Source organism: Colletotrichum jinshuiense, chromosome 6 (genome assembly GCF_051148585.1).
Source record: "Colletotrichum jinshuiense chromosome 6, complete sequence".
NCBI classification, from domain to species: Eukaryota; Fungi; Ascomycota; class Sordariomycetes; order Glomerellales; family Glomerellaceae; genus Colletotrichum; species Colletotrichum jinshuiense.
Genome location: NC_139313.1, coordinates 4,919,536 through 4,932,112, shown reverse-complemented (window position 1 = coordinate 4,932,112; position 12,577 = coordinate 4,919,536). Strand labels below are relative to the sequence as shown.

Below are 12,577 nucleotides of genomic sequence, written 5' to 3'. Positions count from 1 at the left end.
AGGGTATGTAAAATTTTCTTCCTCACGACCAGAGCACAGCTCCATCCGCAATGAAAAAAAAAAGCCTGTCAGACGTCCATCAACACCCGCCCCGTCCGCGCGCCCGAGGGCAAGACCGCGAACGGGGACGAGATCATCACCGCTCTCTATACAGCAGACCGAGACGGTAAGCCGCCCCCCTTGCGGAGAGTGCGAGAGCAACCAGAGTTCTTCACTCTAGGGTGTCGAGGATATAAATCATCAACCAGGGTGGGATCTGTGGCTCCTTTAGGGAACCAAGAGAGGGTCGAATACTATAGAAATGATTCTCCTGTTGTCGGGTGGTTAGCAAACCGGGTTCTTGAGGTAACTCAGGCGCCACCGCACGAAGGGGGTCGCGCGAGGCAAAGGTAGGGGTGGCACATACTGAAGTATTGTCGACATAAGGAAAAAAGAAGAAAAGTACAAAGTCTGCGCTGGGAGGACGGCCTTATATACCACTACGACCCGGACCGGGTGGGGCATAATGGTCTCGGACCCCACCACCGGATGGGAAAGTTGAATTTTCGCATGGTGGGGGGACAGGATGGGCTCAGGAAGGCAGATTGACTGACAGCGGAGCAGGTCGCGTCCTAGTACCAGCTGGAATGAGAGCCTCAGGCTTTGGGTGGGAGAAAGAAATGCCTTGCTGGTGAAGATTTCAAATCACCAGCATCACAAAGTTGGCTTGATTTGTATGTGTCAGCAAATTGACCACAAGTTTGGTCAAATCATCCTCATGACATCCGATAGAGTAATAGAAAAAGCTTTGGATTGCTATTAACATTGGGAGTCTAGTAAGTATCTTGGTATTAGCTCCTGGAGGGAATCATCAGGTTTCGCAAGCATGCATCTGCGTAGCTTAAACAATTCTGTATGTCATAAGTCCCTAATTTGACAGAACGTCCATCAACGAGTTCGTTCTCAACATGGTTTCGTGGTGTAGTTGGTTATCACGTCAGTCTAACACACTGAAGGTCTCCGGTTCAAGTCCGGGCGAAATCAATTATTTTTGCCATTTTACATGATTTCTTTTGCCCAAACGGTTTTCCCGATTGCCTTTGCTCATCACGAGCTAAACATAGCTTGGTTAATGAAGGCTCCCTTGTAAGTAAAGTCTCTCGCTTCTAGATTTTACTTTGAGATTATTTATATATGTTGCCAGCTTGACGCCTCACTAAAGGTGTGTTGATCTTTTTGAAAAACACTTGCGTGGTAGAGATTGAACGTTTGCTACAACGGCAAGAAATGATTCATTTTTGAAGTTGTAGCTCTCAACTCGTCTTCTTGGACACGTTCAATTAACTGTAAAGCCGGGCATATCACACTTTATTTTAAAATTTCCTCCTAGAATTCCTGAATGCCTGGGTACCAACCAACCAATGGCTCAAGTATATAGTTGGTTCAATTAATATCAGGCTCTTCGCTGTGATCACATGTAGAGTACTAGCTTTGCTGTTTATGAAGTTTGCTATTCAATTCAGGATTGACATGTCACGGAAGAGACTGCATAGGTACAGGGCTGTGAGGAACCGTAAGGGCTGGCAGCAGCCTTCAAAGGCTGGACAAGGTACTCAACAAGGTAACGAACTCGCAAGTCTGTGGTCGTCAATAAAATAACGTCAGTGTCAAAGACATTACTTCTGCTCTAAGTAGGAATGTCTTCAACGATGTGTCCCAGGGAGCAGCTATGGAATGGTCGAGCCATATAGGAGATAACGTAGTTCTCAGAAGGTTTTATATAAGGTGCCTAAACTGATTAGAGAATTAGTCAGAAGGAAACAGCTATATATGCAAGAGGCACAAAGTGTTTGGTTCAATTCCGTTACAGTTATACAGTAGGAGACAAGCATTCCCTCCGGTCCCGCCAGGTCTGTACGCTTTGGGACTTGGAAAGACGTAGCCCAGGTTATTGCCAGCAATAACGGCCACACAACCATCGCCAAGTAACTCGCCACCACATTTTCTGTTTCAACCGCCCTTTTCAAAACTTGCGCTTCATTTGTAGCCAACATCCTCTGATGTCTTGGTACAGGCATAAAGCACTCACCCATCTCATGAACCAAAAATCTGTCTTGCGGGCCGCATAAATTGTACGTCCTCCTAACATCCACTTGCGTAACTGCATTGCATGACAACAAACGGAAGAAAACGACAAAAAATGTGTTTCTTCCCTTCCAGAATCGAACTAGAGACCTTTCGATTATTGTGGATAAACCATTACAGTCGAACGTGATGAACCAACTACACCAAGGGAAGAATCCAAGCTATGCTTGATTGGTGTTGAATGACCCGCCGCGAAATTGGCTCAAGAGGCCCACGGCTTCATGCACTTGCTGTGCCCCACACATGTCCTTTTCACCATCAAATAGCCTTGTCGTGCTTGTTGGTGAAGTCCTAAGATGATTCAGCGGTCCATACACCTGACCTTGGTTCCTCATGTATGGCTTTTCTCGGGCCTAGTTATGCCATTTGGGCTGTATTGTTCAAGTAGTCTTCCAAGTTTGTGTCAGCGGTAATGTGTCCCAAAAACCGTGAATCCTGCCTCAAGCAATGTGTAGGACTAGATAAACACTGAATTGTCGCCAGGCTCTCTTAGGTTCTGGAGTTATCAGCAACGTATGCAGCTTGGACATGCCCTACAACCATGGCCCGCGCCATTGTCGAAGCAACAGAAGATAACTCCAAACCCACTGTTCCATTGGCTTATGAGTCCAAATCATAGACATGATCCCTAAAGCTGAGACTCTAAAGACGACAAGTACGCGTTCTTCGACAGAGAGAGTTTCACTCCATGGGGCGATGTTATTTGGGGGGAACTAGCCATGCCACTAATCGGTAAGGTACTACATGGTAGCAGGCCATATAATAAAGTTGCTTCCTTCTCGTTGCCGGCTGACCAGATATGTACGCCTTACGCCTCGTCTACCGGATGACAATTGGTGCTGCTCCCTCCCTCGGTAGCCTCTCTTGGATCTGCAGGTTTTCAACACAACTTGAAGGCCTTGGATGCATTGAGAGTTGCCGAGGGTGGCTTATCTCTGGTGAATTCAGCGTATTTCTTGTCTCTAAAAAGATTTAGGGTGTTCCCGGTCTCGTGGTCTCGGTAGATTTGCCGCTCAAAGCCACTCATTCTTCGCCCATCATTTGCGTAAGACACCAACGGCGCTCCAGTGGTCGCCATCCGTCGAATCACTGAACACCGAAACCAAAACTGCCTCCGCGGCATTTCCGCTACCTATACTCAGTAGTCACTGAGTTGAAATGTTCGAATCTGATGGAAAAGATTACAAAGTCATTACGCTTGTCTTGGCCAGAGCGTCCTTGCTGAACCCACGGGTGGAGTTCCGTAAGACAGGGTTCACAACGAGGCTAATTTCATTCTATTATGCAACTCCCAATAATGCGGAATAATAACGCGCTTGAAATCACACATCACAACAACAGAGCCAGACATTGTTTATGAACTTTCTATTAGGAGATACTTTCCTTCTCACTCTCCTCATAACTACCGTCTGCCTGTTTGCCTGAAGAAACGAGTACCGTTCTGTGTGGGGGTATTGGTGCCATCGCCAGCGAGCGAAGCCAGGCAACTCGTGCGACTCAAACTTACAACCGTAAAACGCCTTCCTGGAGAACCATACTGCGGGGTGGCAAACGACGCATCCTAACAAGCCTCTCAGGCAAAAGGAGACCCGGCCCACCCGTGGGGAAACCGCCAGCCCCCCTGCCCACGAAGCAGCGAAGAAGTTTATCCATACATGCAGGCCTTGGGAGGATCCTATGACAGATCCTGCAGGGATCTGCCAACGTGACAAAACATGTCGTGGAAATCCCTTCGGCGTTTAAAATGCAGTCGATTATGCCGCCTCATTCCAAATAACTTTTCCCAATCCGTGTTGAGCAGTGACCTCGTGAACGTCGTCTTTGATAGCCCACTGGTCGAGGTAGAAAGGATGCCGGATAACAAGGGGTATGATAACATAAGGAAATCATGCTCATGACGTTGCGTGACAGTCGAGGAGATGGCTTAGGCCTTGGTCTCCTCGGCCTTCTTCTCGCCCTCCTCGCCACCCTGGGCCTTGATGTACTCCTCGTAGACGCCAAGGGCCTCGTCGACCTTGGCCTTGAGGGCGGACTCTTCCTCGATGCTACAAAACTGTTATTAAGTGGTTCGGTATACATTTGGAGATTGTGCAACTTACAGGTTAACAAGCTCGGCGTTGTCCATCTCGAGAAGCATACCGGTGATCTTGCCGGCAAGCTCAGGCTGGATGGCCTGGATCTTGGGGAAGATAACCTCACCAAGAATCTGCTTCTGCTGGCCAGGGTTGCCGCCAGCAGAGGCGAGCTGCTGCTGGATGAGGCTGGCGCTGCTGAGGTCCTGGGCGGGAGCGCCGCGTCCACCTCCCTGGGGGAAGGGACCGTTGCGGGGACCGTTGGGGTTGGCACCGCGACCGGCGCCGGCCTGGTTACCGCCCTGGCGAGCGTTGGGGGGGAAGCCGGGCATACCGGGGCCGGGCATGGGCATGCCCTGGGGAACGGGACCACGGCCGCCCTGGGGACCGCCACGACCGCCGCCCATAGTGGCCTGCTGAACCTGCTGGATGGCAGCAAGGAACTGCGGGTTACCGGGCTGGGGGTAGGGAGCGCCGGGAGGGAACTGACCGGGGAGGCCATAGACAGGGGGCATCTGCTGGGGAAGGCCACCACGTCCGCCCTGCTGGGGGTATCCGCCGGGGAACTGACCAGGACGTCCGCCCTGAACAGCAGGCATAGCCATGCCGGGCTGGGGGAAAGCCATGCCGCGACCACCCTGGGGGAAGACCGGCTGCTGGCCCGCGGCGTAGAAGACGGGGGGCTGCATGTACTGCTGGGGAAGACCAGCAGCGGCGGCGGCCTGCTGCATGCGGAGCTGGTTGCGAGCCTGGATGCTAGCCTCAAGCTGGCTCTTGCGGACATCCTTGCGCTGGGCAAGAGCGACGTAGAGGGGCTTGCCGTTGACCATGCGCTGGTTCATCTCGGCAACAGCCTTGGTGGCATCGTCGGGGTTGCTGAAGCAGACGAAGCCGAAACCCTTGCTCTTACCATGGGGCTTCTTGTCCGACTTCTTGTCGCTCTTCTTATCGGCGTCCTCCTTCTCCTCGGACTCCTTCTCCTCAGGCTCCTGCTCAGGCTCCTTCTTGTCCTCCTTCTCCTCGGAGGAACCCTCATCCTCGTTGCCGGAGTCGGTAGCGTTGTCGCGCATAACCTTGGCGGAGGTGATGGGGCCGAAGTCGGCGAACAGCTGGCGAAGCTTCTCATCATCGACCTCGTCGTCGAGGTTCTTGATGTAGAGGTTGACGCCCTGGTACTTGTTGGCCTTCTCCATGCGAGCAGCTTCGTAAGACTTGCGCAATTCCTCCTCGCGCTCGTGCTTCTTCTGGGCCCGGCCGACGTACAGATCCTGTCCGCGGAAATCGTTGCCGTTGAGGTCGTCAACGGCCTTGGCAGCGGCCTCGTGGGTGGTGAAGTTGACGAAACCGAAGCCACGGCTCTTGCCCTCCTGGTCGCGGGCGAGCGAGGAAGAGGTAACATCGCCGAACGCGGCGAAAAGGTCGCGGAACTCGTCGTCGGTAACCTCGTTGGCGATGTTCTTGACGTAGACGTTGGTGAAGTTGGCCTTCATCTCCTCGAACTTGCTCTGGCGGTCCTTCTTGGGAATGTGGTGACCGACGTAGACCTTCTTCTCGTTGAGAAGCATGCCGTTGACGTGCTTGATAGCCTGGGAGGCAGCCTCGTCAGTCTCGTAGTGAACGAAACCGTAGCCCTTGGAGTTGCCGTTCTCGTCCTGGGCGACCTTGCAGCTCAAGATGTTACCGAAAGCAGCAAAGGTATCGTGGAGGGCCTTGTTGTCGATAGCGACGTCGAGGTTCTTGATGAAGACGTTGCCCTGGCCAGTCTTGCGCAGAGCGGGGTCACGCTGAGACCACATGATGCGGCAGGGGCGGCCCTTGATGAGGGTGTAGTTGAGCTCCTCGAGAGCCTTCTCGCCATCAGAAGTGGTGTTGTAGTTCACGTAGGCGTAGCCGAGAGAGCGGCGGGTAACCGCGTCACGGCAGACACGAATGGAAGCAACAGAGCCAATCTGGGAGAACAGCTCGAAGAGCATGGCCTCAGTGACGGAGGGGTCGAGCTCGCCAACGTAGAGGGAGGCAGAGGCCTGGGGGTGAGGGGCAGCCGAGCTGGGAGTAGGGCCAGCAGCGTCGGCATTGTCGCCCTGAGCGCCGGACTCAACGTTGGTGTTGATGGCGGGGGCGTTCTTGGAGTCGGCGCCGTTGAGCGAAGCGTTGCTCAGGTCGTTGGCGAGCTGGTCGACAGCGCCGTTGTTCGCGGTGGTGGCCATAGTATCGGTGTTGGAGATGACACGGGGGGATGGATACTGCGACAGCGAAGGATTGTTAGAAAGGAAAAAGGAATCTTGATAATTGAAATAAGGCCCAAGACCCAAGGCGGGGTAGGAAGCCACGATCCGCCCATGTCTGTCGCGGCTGGGAGGAGGGGGAGGGGAGAGGGAGGGGAGAGAGGGGGAAAGCACATACCAGGTCAAGAATCTGACGATCGGTCGTTTGACGAGACCGGGTCGGTGAGGGGGATAAGGGTAGAGACGAGGCGAAGGCAAGCCGTTCTTGTCAGATGAAGTGATGGTGATGTGTGACGTTTGACCGACACACACGAGGCGCACTTGTTGCGAGATTGACAAGCAGGTGCAGAGATAAAAGCAAGAAATAGAGGATTCGGGGGCGATTCCTCTGGGATTTTTCTTGCAATTGGGGAGGGGGATTCCGATATGGAGGTGGGAAATTTTTGATGGGGGATTTTCAAGTTTTTTTTGGAAGTTTTTTTTCTGATGGAAAAAAGTGAGCGAGACAGAGAACAAGTACGAAAGACGTACTCCTTGCCAGACCCTCTTTAGATGTGAAGGGGGTTGTTGATAGGGTTTGTGTTGTTGGTAAGAGGAGAAAAGAGGAAGAGAGGAGAGAAATTTCAATGAATGTGGCTTTCGGAGACGATTTTTTTTTTACTGGATCTGCACCTGCAGTGGAGGGTGGTGCCTTCCCACGGATTTTGGCTGGCTGCTCATGGCTGCCCGTTCCCCCTTCCAGATTTTCTCGAGGGGCAGCAGGGCATGTGCTAGTGACGTTGGTACTTGGTGCGGGCAGTAATGGAAGTCACGGTTGTGGGCCCAGTCATGGGCAGATTCATGAGCACTACCACCCTGGGCTGTGAAACAACATGGGGCGAAGATAAGTATTGGCGTTGTGGCGGCACGGGGTACAAAACGGTTGAGATTCCTCATGTACCCCGGGTGGGGCTCCCATCATTTCAAGAAAATTCAATGCGGTGGGTTTCTGTCTAAACGGCTGTGGAGCGTGAACCCTGCGGAAAAAGAGTACGGATACACTAAGCAGAAACAATCAAGACTCACCAGCAGAACTCTGGATAAGATTGAGCCAGAGCAGCGCACACCGATGGTCAGCTGGGTGGCTCTGTCTGTCCTGTGCGGCAAGACAGACGACGTCAGGGGCATTGCTGATTTCGAAAACAAAAAGAAAATAGAAAAGGGCGCATCCAAAGCATGTTGCTGTAATTTTGATACCAAAAAGCGCCTGTCCGTGCCACCCAATGCCCAGCCCAGCCGGTACTTCCATCAGATCGTTAGCTGCCGCCTTAGACACCATCTGAGGGTTCGGGGGACGCCTCAGACACGCGAGACGAGAAGATAGTTCAGCTACCGTACTTCAACGTAGTGAGGCAGTCGCCGGAATGCATGCATGCGCGTCTCTGTTGATGTCTGTCAACCGCGGCCCTCTCTATCCGACGTCTATCTTGGTGCCTTGCCTTGCCTTGCCGAGACGATGACTGGCGACTCAGAGGACCCTCCCCCCGACCAACGTCTGTGACGAATGCTGAAGAACATCGTTCAGCACAAGACAGCTGGCCAGTCTGACGTGTTCCAGTCTGTATGCGCGTTGGGAGGTATCGCCCTTCCCCGGAAAGACAAATGTTTAATTCCTGCTTCTCGCGAATTCCTCCCTCTAGTCCTTGCATCTACACCGACACTTGCATGAGTAGACAGACATGTCGAGGTTCCGAGCCAGCCGGTAGTCAACTCTCGATGGCGGAACGCCTGCCATCCATCTATACACTGACTCTCCTTTTTGTTGTTTCTACTCTCCCCCGCCTGCACGTTGAAGATGCCGAGTGCGAATTCTTCGTCGCGGGGGCTGCACGAATCGTCCCGGAGCCGTCTCTTCCTGTTACACTGACAGCCAGGCCGAGCATCATCGTAACGTCGGACTGTTATCATTATGTCCAACAGCCCGGAATTAGGTCTTAACGCCCATTTGTGTGTTCAACGGAGGGGTACCTTATCGCCCCGTTTTCTTATCTGGGCATCTGGGCTCTGGTACCTTCCCCAGCACCGCACCGGGGCTGCAGCGGTCACCGTCATGGCTAGTGCCTGTCCCGTGCGTCGGGACCTTCCACCAAGCCCGGGCCAGCTTCAGCTTACCTAGGTACTCAAGTCAAGGGCACCTTGAGACCCCACCAGACCGCGAAGCCGCCCGTGCCTGTGATTACGGCATTCCCCCTCCACCACACTGCCGTCCCGCGCTATCACCGATTCTGGCCGATTACACACCCATCGCAACCTGAAGCTTCTGGAAGACAACCGCGTCCGCGACAGACCTCACACTCACCCTCGCCCGTGCCCTTGCAGTTATTTGAGACCCCTTGCCCTGCGGCATCTCTGCTTGACATGAAATAGCCTGTTGTTCACCATTTTCCTTTCAAAAGACAGCGTTTCTTCGACGAAACATGTTTCCCACCTTCTCAGGAAACTCTCGACGCCCACGGAACGTGAACCTCAGCGGCCAGAACCTCAATCCCTTTGCCGCCACATCATGGACTCCGTCGGCAGGGTCAGGAGCCTCCAAAACCGTTTCGAATGCCCAAGCAGAGCGAGCACAAAGGCAGCAGGACCGAGATAGGCTGAAAGCCGCGGGCAAGATTCAAAAGACTTGGAGGGGCCACCGGGCTAGGAGGCGGCTTCGAGACTCCCGTCGTGATGCCTTTGATGCTCTGTACTCTCCCAAATCGGCCTTGGGTACACAGCAGAGACTGTTGACAGCTTTGCCACTGCTGTTAACAACCTTTCAACCCAGCCACGATGACGACATTAGGCGCCTGGTCGTTATCTCGAGAGAGCTGAGTACGACCAACCTCAACCCCCTCGCGCCCGACCACCTCCCTCCCCCTCGTTTGGCACGGTTTGTTCGGATACTTCTGGAAGCACTTGGTGTCCAAACCAAGAAAAGGTTGGTATCTTCTCGTGGTAGATGGCATGGTTGAACCCAACTAACGATACTTGCAGAACCCAACGAGACGATGTCGAACTCCTATTAAACCTGCTTACGCACATCGTACATACCGCTCCCGCGTCACTCTCGAAATCGTTCCGACAATACTACACAGTCCTTGCAGAACTATGCGGGGCATCGAATCATGATACAGTGTCTCCGGAGACCACATCAAGAGCTGTCCTTGTGCCTCTGCAGACTAAATCGGCTGATGACTACCTCTTAGCCGCCTATGAGGCATTGGCTCTCTCCTTTTTGACTCGCCACGATATCCCTCTGGTCGAAGAAAATACTCGAGTGCTCTCCCAGAACCTCGACTCAGACCACCTCGCATCAGCAATTACCACAGCATACACTGAAGGACGAATTGACGGTGTTAGTCGGGACGGTCAAGTTTGGCTTCTGGCACATTTTATCGGTCTACATCAGAAGACGGGCAGCAAGTCGCAAGGGCTTAAACACCTAGATGCACTCCATATCCAACTCTCAAGCCTGTTCGCCGAAATAAGCCTGAGGCTTTCTGTCAAACCAGCCGATCCTACCTCATCAACTGTGGACTCTAACGGCACCGAGGAAAATCTTCTCCAGCCACTACCTGCATATGTCACCCGCCAGCTCACGTCGTTGGTGGATAAGGATGGCATCTCGGCGTTACTGGCAGAACTCACTAGGTGGGTGGACTTCTTCCCACGTCCTACCAAATTCGCTAACCTCATGTAGTAATTTTGGGTCTCGATCGTCAAGTCAAGAAGTCCAAAGCGCGAGTCTATTGTCCGGCTACATTCTCACCCTCCTTCGATGTTTTCCCAGCCACGGCGATGAAATTCGTATGCGGCTCTTCTTGGGCGATGTTAGTTCGAGCACAGGAAACCTGCCAACCATCAAATTTCTCTGGCAAGCGATGAGCCAGACTAGTGTGTACAGGCAAATCCTCCAAAATTCAACACAAGTCGCAGGCCTTTTGCGGAGCTATCTATCAAAGTCTTCCAAGTCGATCGACTCTTCACAAGAGCAGGAATGGAGACTTGTGCTGCTTTTCCTCGAACTCTACATCTTCATCCTACGGTTGAGTGATGACGAGGACTTCTTCAGCGGCATATACCCCGATATTCTGAAAAGTGAAGAGCCAGCATCTCGGCTGCGGTCATGTGGCCTTTCTCTTCAAGAGGTGAAGAACCTCACTATTGTACTGAAGCACCTCGCCTTCACATTGCATTACAATGCAGCAGACATTCTACAGGGTATTCAACACTCTGAGCCGATATCGATGAGCCAGCTCGAATCATATTTTGGCAGCACCGCTACGAAGGCATCAAAAGATGCACGAAGCAATGGTCCTAAAGCTAGTGCAGCCGACACCAGGCTTGACCTCGGCAGCCTGCGCAGTATTGTTACTACGGCATTGCGACTTCTATATGAGCGGGATTCCCGACGGCCATTCTTACCACCAGACCATTGGCTCATGACATCGAAATTTGACATGGAGGGTTTTGTGAGTGCGGTCGTCGCCGAACAAGAGCGGCAAAACGAGGTATCCGAATCGAGTGATGACGAAGACGACGACGTCGACGAGGATACGAATATGGGAGGGCTACAGAACGACATAATGCAGACTGTGGCCGGGCAGCGAGTATCACGTCACGCTCAAATCGAAAGGCTCCGAGCTCAACAGCGCAAGGCACAGAGGGATCGTCTCCTTGCTGTCATCGGACCAAAATTGGAAATCTTGAGACACATGCCATTTGTCATCCCCTTTGACACCCGTGTCCAAATCTTCCGTCAATTCGTTTACCTCGACAAACACAGACGCCGGGAGGGTATGGATGCCGACCAGTGGAGGATGACGATGCTCCATAACCCCTTACGATCTCCTGGGAGGAGCCCGGCTGGACGGCATCACGGTAAAATCAGGAGAGGACAGGTGTTTCAAGATGCCTTTGAACAATTTTATGAGCTAGGCGAAGGTCTCAAAGAACCAATACAGATCCAATTCGTCGACCAATTCGATACTGTCGAGGCTGGCATTGATGGCGGCGGAGTAACGAAGGAATTCCTGACGAGCGTCACGACTGAGGCCTTTGGTCAGATGGACGGCATCTCGCTGTTCGCATCAAATAGCCAGGGGCTCCTGTACCCCAACCCGACTGCAATGGATGAGCTCAAAGAGGCCCTGAGAAGAGCTGGCGTTCCAGAAAACACTGCAGAATGGCAAGACCAGGTGCAAGACCTGCTCCGTCAATTCGAATTCCTCGGCCGAATCGTCGGCAAATGCATGTACGAAGGAATTCTTGTTGACATAGCATTTGCCGGATTCTTCCTCTTGAAATGGATCTCAGGGCAGACAGGGGAGAACAGTTATCGCGGCAACGTCAACGACCTGAGGGACTTGGACGAGGAACTTTATCAAGGCATGTTGCGTCTCAAGAACTATAACGAAAATGTGGCGGATCTGGCGCTCGACTTTACCATCAACGACCAAGTCTCCTTGCCAGGGGAACCCGTGCGTACTGTTACAAGGAACTTAATCCTCAACGGCGAAAATGTCACCGTCACAAACGACAACCGCCTCCTCTACATCTCATACGTTGCCCGCCACCGCCTCGTTGCCCAACCCGCCCAACAGACTGCCTCGTTCCTCCGCGGTCTCCGTTCCATCATCGCCCCCTCTTGGCTGTCCATGTTCAACCAGAACGAACTGCAACGCCTCGTGGGCGGTGACAGCTCTGAAATCGACATCGAAGACTTGCGCAGAAACACAATCTACTCGGGCTTGTATGAAGTAGGGGACGATGGATTGGAGCACCCTACAGTGCAGCTGTTTTGGAAGGTCATGGCCAACTTCTCTGACCGGGAGCGGCGAGACGTACTCAAGTACGTGACAAGTACCCCGCGGGCGCCTCTGCTAGGCTTTTCGCAACTGAGCCCGCGCTTCAGCATTCGTGATGGAGGTGAGGACCAGGCGAGGTTACCGAGTACCAGCACTTGCGTGAATCTGCTAAAGCTACCGCGGTACAAGGACCAGGAGACACTGAGGAAGAAGCTGCTTTATGCCATATCTTCTGGGGCTGGGTTTGACCTCAGCTAAGAGGCGAGACGCCCCGAAGGATGGGTGTTTATGAAGTTATGACGTAAGATAAGAGCAGAGCAGTGTAAATGTA

General features: G+C 52.9%; 2 protein-coding genes across 2 annotated transcripts; one reads left to right on the top strand and one right to left on the bottom strand.

Annotated features, from left to right (window-relative positions):
• Positions 1–4,048: 4,048 nt before the first annotated feature.
• On the bottom strand, positions 4,049–6,403 carry EsH8_VI_001246 (polyadenylate-binding protein; the record flags this gene model as incomplete). The annotated part of the gene is made up of 2 exons (XM_083272499.1): positions 4,049–4,169; positions 4,224–6,403. The coding sequence occupies 2 exons, from the start codon at positions 6,401–6,403 to the stop codon at positions 4,049–4,051; spliced, it is 2,301 nt and encodes a 766-aa protein (XP_083127673.1).
• A 2,474-nt stretch (positions 6,404–8,877) lies between these two features.
• On the top strand, positions 8,878–12,504 carry EsH8_VI_001245 (ubiquitin-ubiquitin ligase HUL5; the record flags this gene model as incomplete). Its single annotated transcript, XM_083272498.1, has 3 exons — positions 8,878–9,377; positions 9,434–10,090; positions 10,140–12,504. 3 exons carry the CDS (start codon positions 8,878–8,880, stop codon positions 12,502–12,504), a joined length of 3,522 nt encoding a protein of 1,173 aa, XP_083127672.1.
• Between the last annotated feature and the right edge of the window lie 73 nt (positions 12,505–12,577).